The 22,007-nt window shown below is 37.5% G+C and overlaps 1 protein-coding gene across 1 annotated transcript in view; it reads right to left on the reverse strand.

The window, feature by feature from the left end:
• The window catches only part of LOC135364485 (ankyrin repeat domain-containing protein 26-like), a 52,674-nt gene that overhangs the window by 18,525 nt on the left and 12,142 nt on the right, over positions 1-22,007 (reverse strand). The window contains 3 exon segments of the mRNA XM_064591932.1: positions 11,299-11,428; positions 19,145-19,241; positions 19,457-19,472. Of these exon segments, the coding sequence (XP_064448002.1) occupies positions 11,299-11,428; positions 19,145-19,241; positions 19,457-19,472 (243 nt within the window).

Consider the following 22,007-nt stretch of genomic DNA (forward strand, 5'->3'; position numbering starts at 1 on the left):
GTGCAAGAGCAGGGGGAGGGAAAAGCAGACTCCCCACTGAGCAGGGAGCCCAGCGTGGGGCTCAATCCCAGCATGCCAGGATCACAACCCAAGCCAAAGGCAGACACTTAACTGACTGCGCCACCCAGGTGCCCTGGTACTCCATAAGTTTTAAAGAAGTTTTAGGAATATCATATTGACTTATGTAGGTCTCAGCAAATAAATGCTTACCAAAATAAGACTTTGAAAATAAAACTCTAATTAATGAATCTATAAAGACTGATTTTAATGCCATAAGCCTTTTTCTGAATTACAAATGTTTTATGCTAATTTGAATTGCATTCTGAGAAGAAATGATTTGCAAGGTTAAGAAATCGCATCTCTCAGTAAAAAAATTTAGTGAGATGATCCATACATTTTTGACCAAAAAAACCCCCCAAAAAACCCCCTTAATTCAACAGTATTATAATCCTTTGTTACATCCCACAAAATAAGACAAAAACAACCAAAAAACTTGCTGGAGTTTCAGTGATGCTGAATTGGGAAGAACTTCTTTCTTTTAGATATGATTGGTAAGACAAGATGAGTGGATGTGGTGGTTTTATAAATTCTTTGACACTTCTCCCATGACAATCCCCCCCCCCCCTTAATATGTGCTGGCCTTAGTAACTGGTTTCTAGTGAATAGAATATGGCAGAACTGCTGTGTGATTTTTAAGGCTAGGTTACAAAATGTGAGATAGCCTCCATCTGACTTTTTCTACAGAAGCTCACCCTTAGCATCCAGCTGTTGTGGGAAAGCCCAGGCCACCTAGTGAGTCCTCATGCAGATACTGCAGCTGAGACTGCCTCAGCTAACATCCTAGTCAAAAAGCAGCCTCAACAGCCAAACATGTGCATGAACAAGAACAAGGTTTTAGATGATTCTAGTTCCCAGCTTCCAGTCATCCCAGCTGATGCCAAATGAAGAAGAAATGAGTTGGCCTTACTCAGCCTTGTCTAAAGATGTGTGAACAAGATAAATGCTGTTTTGAGCCACTGGGTTTTGAGATGGTTGAGTATGCAGCAATAAATAACTGGCACAGATACTGATATTAAAAATGGGGTGCTGCCATTAAAAACAAAACAAACTAAAAATAAACCTCCTTTGAACCAGGAGGTAGGTGGAACCTGAAAGGATGTAGAGAAGAGTAAGAATGAAAACCAAAAGGGCTTCCAAGAAACTGTTAGTGGAAACCTGATGGCCCTTGAAGAGGCTTACAGCAAAGGTTTCTAGACAAGTGAAGAAAATGACACTAGAGGGAAAGGAACTCATGCAACAAACCACTTGAAAGGAAACTCATAGGGGAGATAAGCTAAAGAAACACTATTCAATATGAAGGAACCAGGATTTGCTGGGTTCAAATATCTGTTTCTCATTTACAGCCTCTCCACATGTTGAATTGTCAAATAATGCTAAAATAAATGGCTTCTGGGTTAAGAGCAAATCGAGGAAAACATGGTCTATGGATGAAGCCAAGACTATAAAACCCTTTATTAAGACCTCGGAAGGTTTTAAGGTGTGCCTCCAATTTCTTTAAGGATCTTAAGAGTATAAGAATTTTAAAGGCATTGTCAAATAAGAGGTTCACAGGAAACCTGAGTTGAAAAGCTTATCTCAAAAAGACCCAGGAGAATGGCTTTTCTAATGGCATGAACTCCAATAATATTCACAGAAAACTCAAAAAGTGAAGAGAATTATAGGGGCATCTGGGTGGCTCAGTCGGTTAAGCGGCTGTCTTCAGCTCAGGTCAAGATCCCAGGGTCCTGGGATCGAGTCCCACATCAGGCTCCAAGCCTGCCTCTCCCTCTCCCTCTGCCTGCCTCTCTGCCTACTTGTGCTCTCTATCTCTCTGTCAAATAAATAAAATCTTCAAAAAAAAAAAAAAAAGTGAAGAGAATTAGAGAAGCAAAAACACTGTTTGCGAGCTTGGACTAAAAGAGACCAAGATAGTACAAGCTGAAAATAGGCCTTTGGGTCTTAGAAGTCCCACAGGGAGGAAGCAGGCTGAAAAAACAGCTAAAAACACAGGTCATTCCTTATGAAAAGGACAGAACCAAGAGCTCAAAGAGTAAAGCAAAGAGCCATGGAGAAGTATTCCCATGGTTAGGACTAAGTCCTAACTAAAGAACTGACAGCATGCTTCAGGCTATATTTCAAAACTGCTATGGACTAGCGTGCTTCCCATCTTCTTTCTGAATGGGAGAGTCCTTAGCAGGTTATCCGCATCCTGCATTTTGAGTGGTAGAGAACTGTCACTTTAATTCTCAAGTCTTCATATTGAGAGGACTTGAACTCAAGGGACTATAATTCAGACACCTTAACCCCACTGCTCCTGATTAAAATGGTAAGATCTTGGATTCAAGCCTGAACCTAATGCCATGATAACAGATTTGTGGGAGGAGGTGAGTGTATTTTTCATGTTGGAGGAATACAAAAATATGCTGGTTTTTAAATGTGTCCATAGGTTTTTAAATATTCATTCTATTAAAAATAAATAAATAAAAAGACCGTGGGCCAATCTTAGTGACTTATCTCCTAACAAACAGAATATGGTGAATGTGATGCTGTGTGTATTCCAAGGCTAGGTTACAGAGGCAATAGAGCTTCTGCCTTGCTCTGTATCTCAGGCTGCTTACTTGGAATTTAGCCCTCCAATTTGTGAGGAAGCTCAGGCCACAAAGAGAGTCTAGGTGTTTCAGCTGCCTGCCTTAACTATAGTCCTAGTCAACAGCGAGCATCAACAACACCAGAAGTGATGGAACAAATCTTCAAACACTTCCATCCCCAAACCTTTCAGTTGCCCCACCTGAAGCTAGGGGAACAGAAACAAGCTGTCCTGGCCACACTTTTCCTAACAGATTTGTGAACAAAATAAATGTTATTTATTTAAGCCACTAAACTTTGGGGAGTTTGTTAAGAAAAAAAAACAAAAAAAGATAAATGGATGATAAAAAGAGTTAATAAGATACATAACTTATATAGTAGAAATTGGTCTCCATTAAAGTGGGAAGTAATAAATGTCAAGATTAATTTATTAATGACAAACAGTGCTAATGAGAAGCAGCACATAACTAGAAGCAAGATCTAAGAAGTTTTTCTCTCCATTTTCCCCCATTTAGGGTGACATTACCTATGCATTTTTTATATATGACCTTTATTATGTTGCAGTATGTTCCTTCTAAACCTACTTTGTTGAGGGTTTTTATCATGAATGGATGTTGTACTTCGTCAAATGCTTTTTCTGCATCTATTGAAACGATCAGATGATTCTTCTCCTTTCTTTTATTAATGTGGTGTATCACATAGATTGATTTGCAGATATTGAACCACCCCCACAACCCAGGAATAAATCCCATTTGATCATGGTGATGGCTTTTTAATGTATTGTTGGATTCAGTTTGCTAGTATTTTGTTGAGGATTTTTGCAACTAGGTTCACCAGAGATACTGGCCTGTAGTTCTCTTTGTGGTGTCTTTATCTGGTTTTGGTATCAGGGTAATAATACTGGCCGCATAAAATGAATTTGGAAGTTTTCCTTCCTTTTCTGTTTTTTTTTTTTTTTTTTTTTTTTTTTTTGGAGGGGGGAACAGTTTGAGAAGAATAGGTATTAACTCTTCCTTTAAGTGCTAGGTAGAATTTGCCTCTGAAGCCGTCTGGTCCCGGACTTGGGTTTGTTCAGAGTTTTTTGATTACTGATTCAATTTCTTTGCGGGTTATCAGTCTGTTCAAATTTTCTATTCCCTCCTGTTTCAGTTTTGGTAATTTGTATGTTTCTAGGAATTTATCCATTTCTTCTAGATTGTCTATTTGTTGGCATATACTTTTTCATAATATTCTCTCATAACTGTTTGCATTTCTGTGGTGGTGTTATTTCTCCTCTCTCATTTGTGATTTTATTTATTTGGGTCCTTTCTCTTTTCTTTCTGTAACTCTGGCTAGAGCCTTGTCAGTTTTATTAATTTTTCCAAAGAACCAGCAACTGGTTTCATTGATCTCTTCTAGTTTTATCTTTTTTAAGTTTCTATACTATTTATTTCTGCTGTATTTTTTTTAAAGGATTTGTTTATTTGAGAGAGAGAGAGAGAGAGTGGGGAAAGGGGCAAATGAAGAGGGAGTGAGGGAATCCTCAAGTAGACTCCCCGCTGAGCATGGAGCCTGAAGCAGTGCTCAATCCCAGGACCTTGAGATCATGACCTGAGCGGAAATCAAGAGTTAGCTGCTTAACCAACTGAGCCACCCTGGTGCCCCTATTTCTGCTCTAATTTTTACTATTTCCTTCCTTCTGCTGACTGTACGCTTCATTTATTATTCTTTTTCTAGCTTCTTTAGGTGTAAGGTAGTTTGAGATTTTTCTTGCTTCTCGAGCTAGGCCTGTATTGCTATATACTTCCCTCTTAGGACCACTTTTGCTGTATCTCAAAAGTTTTGGCGAATGTGTTTCATTTTCATTTGTTTCCATGTATTTTTAAATTTCTTCTTTTATTTCCTGGTTGGTCCATTCATTGTTTAGTAGAATGTTACTTAACCAACATGTATTTGTGGTCTTTCAGATTGTTTCTTGTGGCTGACTTCTAGTTTTATATTATTGTGGTCAGAAAAGGTGCATGGTATGACTTCAATCTTTTTTGTATCTATTAAGGCCTGTTTTGTGGCCTAATATGTAATATATTCTAGAGAATGTTTCAGAATGTGTATTCTGCTGTTTAAGGGTGGAATATTTTGAATATATCTCTTTAGTCCATCTAATCCAGTGTGTCATATAAAGACATTGTTTCCTTGTTGACTTTCTGTTAGTTGATCTGTCCATTGATGTAAGTAGGGTGTTAAAGTTCCCAACTATTGATTATTTCTATTCCTTCCTAAAATATCCAAACTGTACATTGTGTTCATGGATACTTTTACTATTAGGAATAAAAGCAACTTATTCCATTAAAAAAACTATATATATATTAAAAATAAAGTACCATAGTATTATTGTATTATTATCAATTAGTTCTTTTATGTTTGTCATTAATTGTTTTATGTATTTGGGTGATCCCATGTTGGGTGCATAAATATTTACAATTGATCTTCTTCCTGTCAGATTGTCCTCTTTCTTACGATATAGTGCCCTTGTCTCTTGTTACAGTCTTTGTTTTAAACTCTATGTTGTCCAATATAAGTTATTGCTATTCTGGCTTTCTTTTGATGTCCATTTGCATGATACATGTTTCTCCATCCCCTCACTTTCAATCTGCAGGTATCCTTATGTCAAAAATGAGTCTCTTGTAGGCAGCATATACATCCTATGTCTTTTGATTGGAGCATTTAGCCCATTTATATCCGAAGTAATTATTGATAGATATGTATTCGTCATTTTACTACTTGTTTTGTGGTTGTTTCTGGAGATTTTTCTCCGATCCTTTTTTGTGTCTTTGATGCTTTGCTGATGTTCTTTAGTGATATATTTGGATTCTTTCTCTTTGCATGTTTATTAGTGGTTTTGTTTTTGGTTTTCTTTTCTTTTCTTTTTAGAGAAAACACGAGCGGGGCAGGGAGAGGGAAAGTGAATCTTAAGCAGATGCCATGCCCAGCACGGAGCCCAATGCAGGGCTCAATCTCACAACCCTGAGATCATGACTTGAGCTGAAATCAAGAGTCAGATGCTTAACCAACTAAGCCACCCAGGCACCTCTATTGGTGGTTTTTGATATATAATTTGTATATAACCTCTTCTGCATATAGCAGTCTATATTAAGTTGCTGGTCATTTAAGTTTGAACCAATTCTTTTCTCTTCTTCTCCCCATGCTTCAGATAAGGTATATTTTATATCCTTTGTTTCTGAGTTCCTTAAATTATTTTTTACATAAATGTTCATTTTTGTTACTTTTGTGTTTCTTGCCTTTATACTGTCACTTCTGGTCTCTCTTTTCCACTCAAAGAGCCCCCTTTAATGTTTCTTGCAGGGCTAGTGTAGTGGTCACAAACTCCTTTAATTTTTGTCTGGGAAACTCTCTCTCTCCTTCTATTCGGAGTAATAGGCTTGCTGGATAGAGTATTCTTGGTTACAGATTTTTCCCATTCACCATGTTGAATATATCATGCCACTCCCTTCTGGCTTGCAAACTTTCTGTTGAAAACATTCCTGATGGCCTTAAGGGGTTTCCCCTGGAAGTTACTGACTTGTTTTCCTGCTTTTAAGATGTTTTCTTTATCAGTATACTTTGCAAATTTAATTATAATGTATCTTGGTGTTGGCCTGCTTTTGTTGATTTTGATGGGAGTTTTCTGTGCCTGCTAGATCTTGGTGTCTGTTGCTTTCCCCAGATTAGGGAAGTTTTCTGTTATTATTCTTGAAATAAATTTTCTTACGCCTTTTCTCTCTCTTCTACTGGGACTCCTACACTGAGTTCCCGAGGTCTTGTCTCATTTTGCATAATTCTTCTTTCTCTCCCTTCTTCAGCTTTATTGCTTTCCATTACTTTGTCTTCTAGGTGATTAATTTGTTCTTCTGCTTCTTCCAGCCTGCTGTTCATTGCATCAGGTATGTTTCTAATCTCATTTATTGCACTCTTCATCTCTGATTCTTTTTTTTAATTCTTTTATCTCTGTTGTAAGGGTCTCACTGATGTCTTCCATTCTTTTCTCAAGTCCAGTGAGTATCCTTATGATCACTGCTTTAAATCCTCCATCAGGCATGATATTTATTCTGCCTCCATTAAATCTCTGGTCCCATGGCCTTATCCTGTTCTTTCATTTCAGATAAATTCCTGTTTTCTCATTTTGTCTACGTCTCTACCAGCTTCTCTGTGTTAGAAAAGCCAGTTATGTTACCTGCTCCTGAAAGTAATGGACTTATGAAAAAGACGTCATGTAGTGCCCAGGGTCTGGCACTTAGGGCAGTGTCCACAGTGTGTGCTGCATGCACTCTGCTGTTGTGTTCTGGCTGCTCTATCCTTTAGGCCAGTCATCTGCAGAGGCTCTCCCCACCTGCTGTGGGCAGTGTTTGGTACCTGGCTGGAATGTAGCAACTTTTAAATTCGGTGTGCTCTGGTGTGCTTGTGAAATGAGACCTGTCACCACCTCCACTGGAACTGAGGTCCTCCTGAATCTATTCAGGAGATGTGGTGTGGGCAGAGGTCTTCTGGGGGCGGGGGGGGGAAGGCCTGCTGTGCTGGAACTGAGGCAAGAATGATTGATCAGGGCAGTTCCACTGGAGTGCAAGGGGATGGTTTGATGTAAGCAAATTAGACAGCCAGTGTCAGAGCTGCACCGCTTCCCACAGGAGGCTCTGTATTGGTGCTGAGGGGCAGTGGAGGGAAATGGCACCAGCTGGTTCCTTTGTTCCTAGAGAAGAATCTCCGTCAACACTGCCTCTCAGGGACATGCTCTGAGAAGAGTGAGTAATCTCCCCACTGTATGCCCCAGGCACTGTTCAGATCACTGTTTCCCTGCTGTATGCTCCCGGGTTGTTTACCTGCCTTCTCTCCAAGAGCAGCACAGTGCCCTACAGGCTCTATCCCAGCTAAGCCTGATGACCTTTAGAACTCCAGGCTTTAAGCCCCCCTCGTTGTAAGAACTCATGAAATTCAGCCCCTCTCATCTTCCAAGCCAGTGGGTATGAGGAAACGTTCTCTTTGGGCATTTCCATGTACTCCTCTCCTGCCCTTCTCTATGACCATGAATCCCTCCCCTCTATAACAGCCACGATCTGTTTCTCTCCTAAACCACATCTCTGTACTTCTACCTTCTTCGATGTGTCCTCTTCCCTCTTTAGTTGTGGAGTTTGTTCTGTCAGTCTTCAGGTATTAGGTGAACTTAGGCTCCTCTTACTCTGCTACCATCTTCCTTTCTCTCAAGACATTTCTCTAAGATATGCTTCAATTACAAATTATTACAACTAGGCAGGCATGCCCCTATAGATTTTCCCCTCAAGTTAGGGGAGAAGAAAGACCGGCAAGCAGAAAGACAATATGATTGCAAGTATAACAGCTGAAAAACTAGGAATAGTTTAATAACCAAAATTGGACCTTTTACCTGATCTCCATTAACTGAAATTCTAAAAGAAATAGCCAGCTTTGAGTATTTTTAAATCAATCTAATACTCAATCTTCATTCTCCTTTCATCAGTGAGGAAATAAAGAGAACATTATGGAATCATTTTTAATCTTTTCAGTAGTAAACCAAATGTACTGTCCATTGGCACTATTTAAATTAAATATAGGTGGTGCCTGGGTGGCTCAGTCATTAAGCATCTGCCTTTGGCTCAGGTCATGATCCCAGGGTCCTGGGATGGAGCCCACATCAGGCTCCCTGCTCCACGGTAAGCCTGCTTCTCCCTCTCCCACTACCCCTGCTTGTGTTCCCTCTCTCGCTGTGTCTCTCTCTGTCAAATAAATAAATAAAATCTTTAAAAAAATAATTAATTAAATATAATTTCTCCTTTATCTTATTCCAAGCTTGTTTATGTGGGGAGGTAAGTAAGACCATCTCATCTTTATGTTGTATCACAATGCTTTCCCATATCATACAAAACTGGCTTTGAAAATTTATGGCATTCAAATTGCTAATCTACTATTTGTCTCTGATAACTCAATTAAATACTACCTGATATTTTACAGCTGTATTCTTGAAATAATGTAATGAAATATTTATTCCATTAATTATTTATTGAGCTATTAAAGGACATATCTTTCTATTTAAAGTAAAAGAAGATGGATACAGACAACTGTATTTTCTGAGAATGTAGGATCTGTGCCAAGAACAGGATCAGCACCTGTGTTATACAGAAGAACCCGGTCAAAATAGTATCTAATTGTGAATTACAAGATGATGGATTACCAAGATTTCAAAACAGGAAAGCTGACAGCCCAGAGTTCATCTTTTCCTTCCTGGATGGTGAAATTTATAGATGAGTCTATGCTTTATAATAAGTTAATAAAACATAATGAAGTAACGAGTAGACAGCAGATCCTATGACCAAGATTTGATGGAAACGGATGTGGGAGGCACTGAGTGAGCGACTCAAGATATGAATGGAGAAAAGAACCAGAACTCTATCTTTTTGAGTCTGACTTCTCATCATATCATGGAGTCAGCAAGGCATAAGCTGGTAAAAGGCTCCTTCAAGAAGCAAAAAATTTCTACAGGAGTAAAGTTAAGTTCTACTACACTTTTATTAGTACATAAATGAGTGGTAAATTTGCAAGACGACTAGGGAAGAATTCTCATAAACTTTGATTGGGCAGTGACATAAGGATAGACATATAGATAAATGTATTAGAATTGACAATCTAAAAATAAACTGTCACATTATGGTGAATTGATTTTCCAATTTTAGTATATGTGCTGCCGAAGCGAGCACATGGTGAATTGATTTTCAACAAGGGTGTCAATTAAATGGAATAAGAATAGCCTTTTTAATAAATGGTAGTGGGACAAAGTAATAAAATTAGACCTCTACCTCATAGCACATATACAAAATCAACTCCAAATATAAGAGCTAAAATTATAAAACTCTTAGAAAAAAACATATCATTTGTGACTGGATTTGGCAATGGTTTCTTAGGACACCAAAAGAAAAAACAGATTAAGTATATTTCATCAAAATCAAAAACTTCTTTGCTTCAAATGTCACCATCAAGAAAGTGAAAAGGCAAGCTACTGAATAAGAGAAAATATTTGAAAAGCCTGTATCTGATAAGGGATTTGTATTTAGGATATACATAAATAACTCTTACAATAATGAAAAGACAATCCAATAAAGAAATGGTCAAAACAATTGATTCATTCTTTAAGGAAGATATAGAAATGGATAATAACCACATAAAAAGATGAGCTACTCAACATCATTAGTTTTTGTTTAGTTTTTTTTTCTAACGTTTTATTTGTTTATTTGACAGAGAGAGAGAGAGAGCACAAGCAGGGGGAGATGCAGAGGGAGAGGGAGAAGCAGGCTACCCGCTGAGCAGGGAGCCAGATGTGGGGCTCAATCCCAGGAACCTGGGGTCATGACCTGAGCCGAAGGCAGACGCTTAACTAATTGAGCCATCCAGGTGACCCTCAACATCATTAGCTTTAAGCAAAATACAAATCAAAGCCACAAGATCGATGGAACTCATCAAGTGTATTATGCTAAGCCAAACAAGTCAGTCAGAGAAAAATAAATACCCTATGATTTTACTCATATGTGGAATTTAAGAAACAAAACAGATGAACACAGGGGAAAGGGGGAAAAAAAAGAAGAGAAAGGGAGGCAAACCATAAAAGACTCTTAACTATAGAGAAAAAAACTAAGTGTTGCTGTAGTGGAGGTGGATGGGGGGTGGGCTAGATGAATGATGTACTTGTTGTGATGAGCACTGGGTGTTGTATGTAAGTGATGAATCATTAAATTCTACTCCTGAAACCAATATGTTAACTAACTAGAATTTTAAAACTTCAAACAAACAAACAAAAAACCCCACAAGATGCCATTTCCCACCCACTAGGATGGCTATAATAAAAACAACAGATAATGGCAAACATTGGCAAAAATCAGGAAAAATGAGAACCTTCAAACACTGCTGACGAAAATGTAAAATGGTGCAGCCATGTTGGAAAACCGTGTGGCAGTTCCTCAAAGGGTTAAAAAAAAAAAAGAAAAGGTTAAAGAGAGTTACCATATGACCCAGCAATTCCATTTGTAAGTATATATCCAAGAGAAATGAAAACATGTTCACACAAGAACTTGTACGTGTGTGTATAATAGCATTATTAACAACAGACGAAAAGCAAAACAATCTAAAGATCTACCAACTGATAAATGAATAAATTAAATGTCGTATGTCTGTATAGTGGGATATTATTAGCAATAAAAAGAAATAAAGTACTGACACATGCTACAAAATAGGTGTAACTTGAAAATATTATGCTAAATGAAAGAAGGCAGTCACAGAGGACCACATATTGTGTGATTCCATTGATATGAAATGTCCAAAATAGGCAAATTTATAGAGACAGAGAGTAAGTAGTGGTTCCCTAGGGCTAAGGAGAGTAGGGAAGGGGAACCTAGCATAGGGCGACAGGTAAAAGGTACAGGACTTCTTTACAGGGTAACAAAAATGTTCTAAAATTGATTGTGGTACTCTTCGAATTTGCACATTACGTTCATTTTATCTCAATAAAGCTGTTACCAAAAAAAAAAAAATGTAGCACGTATATAAAATTAATAGAAAACATTTCATTGCTCAAAGCACTGAGTGACTTATTTCCCAAAATTAAATGATTCTGGAGTCCCAAAACTAATTAAAAATTACCTTCTGTTTTAGCATATTAATCTGACTATCCATTTCAATTTGATTGGTTTTTGAATTTCCAGGGAAAGTAAGCTCTCTACCTTCATATTCACTTAACTTTCTCCTTGTCACGTTTAAGAGTTTCTTAAATCTGCGGAAGGTATAGAATGAGTAAGTCAGGTTTTTTAAGAGTAAATATTTAATAATTGTTTAAATAGATAATATGTTCTATCATATAAACAAATCTATAAATTATGATCTCTCATTTGTCCCAATCTCACATTGTTTAAGAACATACTAACTAAATTATAATCTCAGGTAAAAAAATATGAAGAAAATTTTTATGACACAACTGGCAGAATTAATACTGTAACTATATTAAGAGTTCTTATACATAAGTTATTAATATTTATTTTCAGTATCTTAATAGAATCATCTATTATTAAATAGTGACTATAAACCAGAGACCAGTATCCAAGGTGAAGAAGAAAAGCATACTTATCCATGAATGTTTTAAAAAGACACAAAAATACATTTTGGTACCCACTAACCACAGTCTACAAGAAGAAAAGAAAATACATACAAAAAACATCAAAGGAGATCACTCACAAAAAAAGAAGAAAGAAAAATCTTTAAAGTCTGAGTTGAGAGGAAAAATGAAGAGACAAAGCTTTAGAAGAAAGGAAATCAGCAAAGAGATAATGTGTGATGGTCTATGAGACTGTTTCAGGAAAGAAGTTACATATCTTGGCTAGGACACTGTTAACAAAGTGAAAGGGTTGCAAAACAATGCAGAGAAAGACAGTTAAATGAGAGAATATCAGAGAACAAATTTGAGTAGTCAGCAAAAAAAAAAAAAAAAAAAAAAAAAACAGAAAGGGAGCCCTGTGGGAGCTACAGACATTGGAAAAAACTTTTTTTTTTTTTAATCTGAGTGGTAAAAGCATGATTGCTAATTTTATTCTTCTTTAAGTCAGACATATATTTTCCTCTGTATATTTTATAATTAAAAAATGCAGAAAGAAAATATAAGCAAGTTGAATCCAAAAAGATGGTGGAGGAGTAGGAGAGCTTAGTTTTGTCTGGTCCGGAACTCACTCGATAGCTATAAAATGATTTTGAACACCTGTGAACTCAACCGGAGATCTAAGAAAAGAATTGCCGCAATTCTACAAATAGAAAAGTGACCACGTTTGGGGAGGGTATGTGTTGTGGTGACCGCTGTGTATTATGTAAGACTGATGAATCACAGATCTGTACCCCTGAAACAAATAATACACTGTATGTTAGTAATAAAAAAAAAAAAAGAAAAGCAACCACTTTCTGCAAGTCTTTTTTAACTTTCATTTTTACAATTACATTCTATCCTTTCATTGTATTTAATTTTATTTTTGTATATATATATAAGTTTTTCTTTCTTTACAATTTGGGATGTAGTTTTCTAACAAACAGACCCAAATACATACAGGATCCAGTGTATTTCTCTGTTCTGTTCACCTGATTATATTCTTTTTTCTTTTTTTTTTTTTTTTTTTTGGTCTGGGTCTCTTCTAATTTGTTTAGTGTATATTTCACTGGGGTTGTTGTTGCTCTTTTAGTATTTTGTTCACTCATTCATCTATTTTCTGGACAGAATGACAAGATGGAAAAACTCAGCTCAAATAAGAGAACTAGAGGCAGTAAAGACTGCCAAGGACCTAATCAGTATGGACATAAGAGGTCAGAACTAGAGTTCAGAATGACGATGATAAAGATACTAGCTGGGCTTGAAAAAAGTATAGAAGACACTAGAGAATCCCTTTCTGAAGAAATAAAAGAATTAAAATCTAATCAAGTCAATATCAAAAAGGCTATTAATGAGATGCAATCAAATATAGAGGCTCTAAAAAAATAGAGGCTCTAACTGAGAGGATAAATGAGGCAGAAAGGAGAAGTAGTGATATACAAGACAAAATGACAGAGAATAAAGAAGCTGGGGAAAAAGAGAGATAAACGACTGGATCACGAGGTGAAATTTCAAGAGATAAGTGATACCATAAAGCGGAACAATAGTAGAATAATTGGGATCCCAGAAGAAGAGGAAGGGGGGGTGGCAGAAGGTGTGTTTGAGAATTAGAGCAGAGAACCTCCCTAATCCGGAGAAGGAAACAGGCATTCATATCCAGGAGGCACAGAAAACCCCCTTCAACATCAATAAAAACAGGTCAACATTTCGATATATAGTAGTGAAGCCTGCAAATTTCAGAGACAAAGAGAAAATCCTGAAAGCAGCTCAGCACAAGAGGTCCTTAACCGACAAGGGTAGAAACATTAGACTGGCAGCAGACCTAACCACAGAGACCTGGCAGGCCAGAAAGGACTGGCATGATATATTCAGGGTGCTAAACGAGAAAAATATGCAGCCAAGAATACTGTATTTATCCAGCAAGGCTGTCATTCAAACTTGAAGGAGAAAGAAAGAGTTTCCAGGACAAACAGAAACTAAAACATTTGTGATCACTAACCCAGCCCTGCAAGAAATATTAAAGGGGATCCTTTACGCAAAGAGAGAGCCCCAAAGTAACACAGACCAGAAAGGAACAGAGACAATATACAGTAACAGTGATATAACAGGTAGTACAATGGCACTAAATTCATATCTATCAATAGTTACCCTGAATGTAAATGGGCCAAATGCCCCAATCAAAAGATGCAGGGTATCAGATTGGATAAAAAAGCAAGACCCATCGATATGCTGTCTGCAAGAGACTCATTTTAGACCCAAGGACACCTCCAGATTGAAAGTGAGGGAGTGGAAAACCATTTATCATGCTAATGGACATCAAAAGAAAGCTGGGGTAGCAATCCTTGTACCAGACAAATTAGATTTTAGACCAAAGACTGTAATAAGAGATGAGGAAGGACACTATCATAATGACTTAAAGGGGTCTATCCAACAAGAAGATCTAACAATTGTAAATATGTGTGCCCCTAACATGGGAGCAGCCAATGACATAAACCAATTAATAATAAAATTAAAGAAACACATTGATGATGATACAATAATAACAGTGAATGACACACTGGACTGTGGGAAACAGACCTCCACAACAACCACTGGTGCATGTTCGTTCAGACTCCGAGATCTCTGAGAAAACTCGATTTGCTGGGTTAAAAATAAGCCGAAAGGATCAGAGTGAATTGCCCTTGGGACGTGTGTGGTCTGTTCTAAAGTACGCAGCAGAAGATGTTTTGTAGATAGGAAGCCACCTGTAAACAGCACACTGTGCACTCCCCTCTTGGTTCCCTTGCCCTGTAAATAGCACACTGTGCACTCCCCTCTTTGTTCCCTTGTCCTGCTTTAAAGATTCTTATCATACATGCGGGACTAATCCTATGTACATGGAAGAATGTGCCTTACTAAGCCCATGCTGTAAATCATTAGAGATCTATAGCGCTGTAGAAGGTATATAAGATTATGGAAAATAAACCTCGGGACCTTGGGCTGATTGCTCGGGGTCCCCTGTGCCTCGCAAAACTGGCATCTCTTTTCCTCAGTTCCTTCACCGCCCCAGGTCCACGACTCTCTGAGGTCGACACTGGACCAGATGCACTTCACAGATAGATTCAGAGCATTCCAACCTAAAGCCACAGAATACACATTCTTCTCGAGTGCACATGGAACTTTCTCCAGAAGACATCACATACTGGGTCACAAATCAGGTCTCAACCGGTACCAAAAGTAGGGGATCATTCCCTGCAGAGTTTCAGACCACAACGCCTTGAAACTTGAACTCAATCACAAGAGGAAATTCGGAAAGAACTCAAATACATGGAATGTAAGAGCATCCTATTAAAGAATGAATGGGTCAACCAGGAAATTAAAGAAGAATTAAAAGAATTCATGGGAACAAAGGAAAATGAAAACACAACTGTTCAAAACCTTTGGGATGCAGCAAAGGCAGTCCGGGGAGGGAAGTAGAGAGCAACAACAGCCTTTCTCAAGAAACAAGAAAGGTCCTAAATACACAACCTAACCTTACACCTAAAGGAGCTGGAGAAAGAACAGCAAATAAAGCCGAAACCCAGCAGGAGAAGAGAATTAATAACGATCAGAGCAGAAATCAATGAAATAGAAACCAAAAGAATAGTAGAACACAGCAACGAAACTAGGAGGTGGTTCCTTGAAAGAATTAATGGGATCGATAAACCCCTGGCCAGACTTAGCAAAAAGAAAAGAGAAAGGATCCAAATAAATAAAATCATGAATAAAAGAGGAGAGATCACAACCAACACCAAGGAAATACAATTTCAAGAACATATTAGGAATGACTATATGCCAACAAATTAGGCAATCTGGAAGAAATGGATGCATTCCTAGGGAGGTAGAAACTACCAAAACTGAAACAGGAAGAAACAGGAAACCTGAACAGACCCACAACCAGCAAGGAAATTGAAGCAGTAATCAAAAATCTCGCAAGAAACAAAACTCCAGGGCCGGATGGCTTCCCTGGGGAGTTTTAACAAACACTTAAAGAGGAATTAATGCCTATTCCTCTGAAGCTGTTTCAAAAAATAGAAATGGAAGGAAATCTTCCAAACTCTTTCTATGAGGCCAGCATTACCTTGATCCCAAAACCAGACAAAGACCCCACCAAAAAGGAGAATTACAGACCAATATCCCTGATGAACACGGATGCAAAAATTCTCATCAACATACTCGCTAATAGGAGCCAACAGTACATTAAGAGGATTATTCACCCCAACCAAGTGGGACTTATTCCTGGGCTGCAAAGGTGGTTCAACATCCGCAAATCAATCAACGTGATATGCTACGTTAATAAAAGAAAGGACAAGAACTGTATGATTCCTTCAATGGATGCAGAAAAAGCATTTGACAAAGTACAGCATGCTTTCTTGATTAAAACTCTTCATGGGGCGCCTGGGTGGCTCAGTCAGTTAAGCGGCTGCCTTTGGCTCAGGTCATGATCCTGGGGTCTTGGGATCGAGCCCCACGTCCGGCTCCCTAATCAGCAGAAAGCCTGCTTCTCCCTCCCCCTATGCCTGCCGCTCTGTCTACTTGTGCTCTCTCTCTATCTCCCTGTCAAATAAATAAATAAAATCTTTAAAAAAACAAACAAACAAACAACTCTTCACGATGCACGGATAGAGGGCACATACCTCAATACCATAAAAGCCATGTATGAAAAGCCCACGGCAAATATCATTCTCAATGGGGAGAAACTGCGAGCTTTTCCCTGAAGGTCAGGAACACGGCAGGGATGTCCACTCTCACCACTGCTGTCCAACATAATACTAGAAGTCCTAGCCTCAGCAATCAGACAATGAAAAGAAATAAAACGCATGGGAATTGGCAAAGAAGAAGTCAAACTCTCACTCTTCGCAGGTGACATAATACTCTATGTGGAAAACCCAAAAGACTCCACCCCCAAATTGCTAGAACTCATACAGGAATTCAGCAAAGTGGCAGGATATAAAATCAATGCACAGAAATCTGTTGCATTTCTATACACTAACAATGCGACAGAAGAAAGAGAAATTAAGGAGTCAAACCCATTTACAATTGCACCAAAAACCGTAAGATACCTAGGAATCAACCTAACCAAAGAGGCAAAGGATCTGTACTATGAAAACTATAGAACACTCACGAGAGAAATTGAGGAAGACGCAAAGAAATGGAAAAACACTCCATGTTCATGGATTGGAAGAACAAATTTGTTAAAATGTCTATGCTACCACTACCCAGAGCAATCTGTGCATTCAATGCAATCTCTATCAAAATACCATCAACTTGTTTCACAGAGCTGGAACACATCATCCTAAAATTTGTACGGAACCAGGAAAGACCCCGAATAGCCAAAGGAATGTTGAAAAAGAAAACCAAAGCTGGTGGCATCACAATTCCGGACCTCAAGTTCTATGACAAAGCTGTAATCATCAAGATGGTATGATACTGGCACAAAAACAGACACATCGGCCAATGAAACAGAACAGAGAACCCAGAAACGGACCCTCAACTCTATGGTCAACTAATCTTCGACAAAGCAGGTAAGAACAGCCATGGGAAAAAAGACAGTCTCTTCAACAAATGGTGTTGGGAAAAGTGGACAGCCACATGCAGAAGAATGAAACTGGACCATTTTCTTACACCATACACAAAAATGGACTCAAAATGGATGTAAGACCTAAATGTGAGACAGGAACCCATCAAAATCCTGGAGGAGAACATAGGCAGCAACTTCTGTGACCTGGGCCACAGCAACTTCTTGCTAGACACGTCTCCAAAGGCAAGGGAAACAAAGACTTCATCAAGATAAAAAGCTTTTGCACAGCAGAGGAAGCGGTCGACAAAACCAAAAGACGACTGACAGAATGGGAGAAGGTATTTGCAAATGACATGTCAGATAAAGGGCTAGTATGCAAAATCTATATAGAAGAACTTATCAAACTCAGCACCCAAAGAACAAATAATCCAGTCAAGAAACATGGAAGACGTGAACAGACATTTCTCCAAAGAAGACATTCAAATGGTCAACAGACACTTGAAAAAATGCCCAACATCACTTGGCATCAGGGAAATAAATACACATCAAAACCACAATGAGATATCAGCTCACACCTGTTGGAATGGCTAAAATGAACAAGTCAGGAAACAACAGATGTGGCAGGGATGCAGACAACGGGGAACCCTCTTACACTGCTGGTGGGAATGCAAGCTGGGACAGCCACTCTGGAAAACAGTATGGAGGTTCCTCAACAAGTTGAAAATAGAGCTACCCAGCGACCCAGCAATTGCACTACTAAGGATTTACCCCAAAGATACAAATGTAGTGATCCGAAGGGGCACCTGCACCCCAATGTTTATAGCAGCAATGTCCACAATAGCCAAACTGTGGAAAGAGCCCCGATGTCCCTTGACAGATGAATGGATAAAGAAGATGTGTAGATATATACAATGGACTATCACTCAGCCAATAAAAAAAATGAAATCGTGCAATGACGTGGATGGAACTAGAGGGTATTTTGCCAAATATGTCAGTCAGAGAAAGATAATAATCATTTGATTTCACTCCTATGTAGAATTTAAGAAACAAAACAGAGGAGCATAGGGGAAGGGAGGGGAAAATAAAACAAGATGAAATTAGAGTGGGAGACAAATCACAAGAGACTCTTAATCATAGGAAACAAACTGAGGGTTCCTGGAGCATAGGAGGGGAGAAGGATGGGGTAACTGGATGATGGACATTAAGGAGGGCACCTAATGTAATTAGCACTGGGTGTTATATAAGACTGATGAATCACTGAACTCTACCTTGGAAAATAATATACTTTATGTTGGTTAACTGAATTTAAATTTAAAAAATAATATTAAAAAAAAGAAAATATAAGCCAAACCAAGATAACTTTTGATATGATTAAACAGTGACACAGGTTTTTAGATATTAAAATACTTGTTGGAAGGGAAGAACACTATTAAAAGGAAATATTACCAAAGAACAAAGATATCTTGCAGAAACTCTTCAAAATGGACAATGAAAATTACAGTTGTTATTGTTAAAGGAACTATTGTTATTATTTATGTTATTTATATTATGTTATTTATATTATTATATTTATTTTATAATTATATTATTATATAATTATAATATATAATATATTATATATAAATATATTATATAATTTATAATTATATTATTAATATAATATAATTATATTAATATATTTATATTATGTATTTATATTATTATTTAAGGAATCATTAAAGAGTAAGTGTAATATTTTGGCAAGTATTTGTATTTAATAAAGTAAAATTACAGTTAAATCCGTTAATTAATGGTTAAAATTATCTGAAATATTACAGTCTTACCTAGTCATCTCTTTTTCTAATTCACCATTTTTCTTCATTTCTTGATCCAAACTACATTCCAGAGATTGTTTCAACTCAATACATTTCTTTTTTTTTTTTTAAGATTTTATTCATTTATTAGACAGAGAGAGAGAGAGAGAGCACAAGCAGCGGGAGTGGCAGGCAGAGGGAGAAGCAGACTCCTCGCTGAGCAAGGAGCCCGATGCGGAACTCGATCCCAGGACCCTGGGGTCATGACCTGAGCTGAAGGCAGACGCTTAACTGACTGAGCCACCCAGGCGTCCCTCAACTCAATAAATTTCTTTATCTGTCCCTTTTCTTCATCAGACTTTGAAAATAATTTTTAAAGAAAATTATATTTAAAAATCTAGATACTCATTCTTCTCTCATAAAATATTATTTCTCATGAATTCATAAGTAATAACGTGTTTAGAAAGGCTCATATACTACATTTTATACATTTTATAAATTTATAATTTTAAATTTATATAATATAGTTTAAAATTTATAATTTTAAGTTTTATATAATATAGTTTTATAAACCTGATGCCAATAAATACAAATTTCAAATATAAGGACCTTTCTTAAAAACAGCTTAAACTGATTTTACATTTTCATCATTATTTTTTCTAGAATTTAAACTGCCAGAATTTACTTGTTAAATACAGAGGTTCTTACCCATATTAATACTAAGTGTTAATGAAAAATTTAAAAAAGTGGTTATATTTATATTTTAGTTTCTAAACATGCCCTAGAAACGTTTTCATCCAAAGCTTAAGATACTCTGGGTTTTGTGAGATCATACCTTTTTAAGATAATCTCTGAAAAATTCCTATGCAGTCCCCATGACAGTTTTGATGATAGTCTGACTTTAGAATGAGATACTCTCCTTCTCTGCAAGCATTGCAAGCATCTCCGCAAGGTTTCAATTTCTTCTTTTCTGTTAACTACCTTTCTCTTTAAATAAAGTTTAAGTCTTCTCGATATTACATAAAAACTTTTGCTTCACTCTTGCAGCTTTTTCTATCATCCTGTTTCTCCCCTTTCACAAGACTTGAGCATTCTTTCATATGTCATCTCATCCACAGATTCATCTTTCCAACACTTATTTTCTTCTTTTACACTAAAATCGGAGTTTCAATCCTGGAATTCCACTAAAAAATTTTGAGGGTCATCAAGGATCTTTTTTTTAAAGTCTTTATCCTGCTTTACTTCTCAGCAACAGCTGAAAACAATGACCATACCCTCCCTCTGCTCTCTAATCCCATTTTATTTCTAAATGACAGCAACCGCGGTTAGTCCCTGACCTTTGCTATTCCTCTTATCAAATCCTCTCAGAGTTGGTTAAATCTCAAGGCTTCAAAACCAGATTCTCTAATCTACATTTCCAGCCTTGACCCCTTTACTGAGGTCATCTCTACTTTTTGATCTTCCTTCTCGTTCCTCATAGACAATATTCTCAACCACACACTCAAAAACCATTACCTGATGTGGATTACCTTTATAGACAGCTAATTTTTTTAAATTTATTTATTTGAAATAGAGAGTGCATGAATAGGGGGAAGGAGCAGAGGGAGAGGGAGAAGCAGACTCCCAGCTGAGCAGGGCTCGATCTCAGGACCCTGAGATCATGGTCTGAGCCGAAAGCAGGCGCTTAACTGACTGAGCCACCCAGGTACCCCTAGACAGCTAACTTTGTACATTTTATGTTGACTCTTTTTGGTATTACTTTGAGTGTATTGTTATTTTGTCATCTCAGGGGGGCACCCTTACCCTTAGGATGCTGACCACCATACTCTGTCTTGCTTTTCTTTTCTGATGCAAATGTTTCTCCCAAGGGTCAGACTATCAATTGTTTGCCTTTGTTTTCTTTTGAATAATTTCCTATTCCATAGAGATTGGATCTTATGGAAGTCTTCTTCTGAAGTTCTTTTCAGACACATACTTGACTATATTGTTTGGAAGCTTAAGTCAGCCTAGAGCTATCTCTTCTTCCCAATCCAGACTTCACCTCAAAACTATGTCCATCAAATATCTTAACCCAGGTAGTCTCTGGCCTGGGGATTCATGAGATAAAATCCTTCTAGAGATGTTAGGACTATGGACTGAGTTGGTTGAAAGCTAAGTGTTTGTTTCACAGGGTAGACCTTAAAGTGGCTAATAATTTTATGTCACAACCCTAATTCATTTCCATTGGAATCTACAGAATACCTACGGATATTCTTACAAACTTTACAAGATTTGATAGCTTCCTTAATAGATTTCTATATGACACCGTAGGGGGACAACTCCTGGCATTCTCATTCACATATCGTCACCTTACTTGCTCAATGAAAACTATAGTAATACAATGTGACTAATTTATAGGAAATCTAGAAAAAAAATAATTTTTGATTCCCATGCAGTCCCCATTACAGTTTTGATGATCGTCTGACTTTAGAAACTTTCGATGTTTCTTTGGCCACAAAAAGGACCAGTCAACAGAATGTGCTACTTCCCCTGATAGGTATAGCTGTATAATGAAATTTGCAAGGATGCAGCTTCTGTGACTAAAAGAAACTAGTGGTAGGTGCATCTACCTCATTGTTCCAACCTAGGACTCACAATGCAGTCTTCTCATCTTAAATCATTGGTAGCCTCTCCTATGAAGGAGGGTATAAATGGCATGATAATCCGGTTCTGCTTGGTAAATAGTTATATAGTTTGCACTACGTATCAATAAGTTGTAATCCCGGATTGCACATTAATCTTTTCTGAGATTCGATTGCTAAATCTCTGAAAGGCTGATTAACTCAAATTAATGAAAAAAAAAAAAAAGTTCCTGAACTTGCAGTGAATGCTAGGAGCACTATGTTACTATGTA

This window comes from Mirounga angustirostris, unplaced genomic scaffold (assembly GCF_029215605.1).
Source record: "Mirounga angustirostris isolate CCGP_5_RB_7025 unplaced genomic scaffold, mMirAng1.0.hap1 SCAF_5, whole genome shotgun sequence".
NCBI classification, from domain to species: domain Eukaryota; kingdom Metazoa; phylum Chordata; class Mammalia; order Carnivora; family Phocidae; genus Mirounga; species Mirounga angustirostris.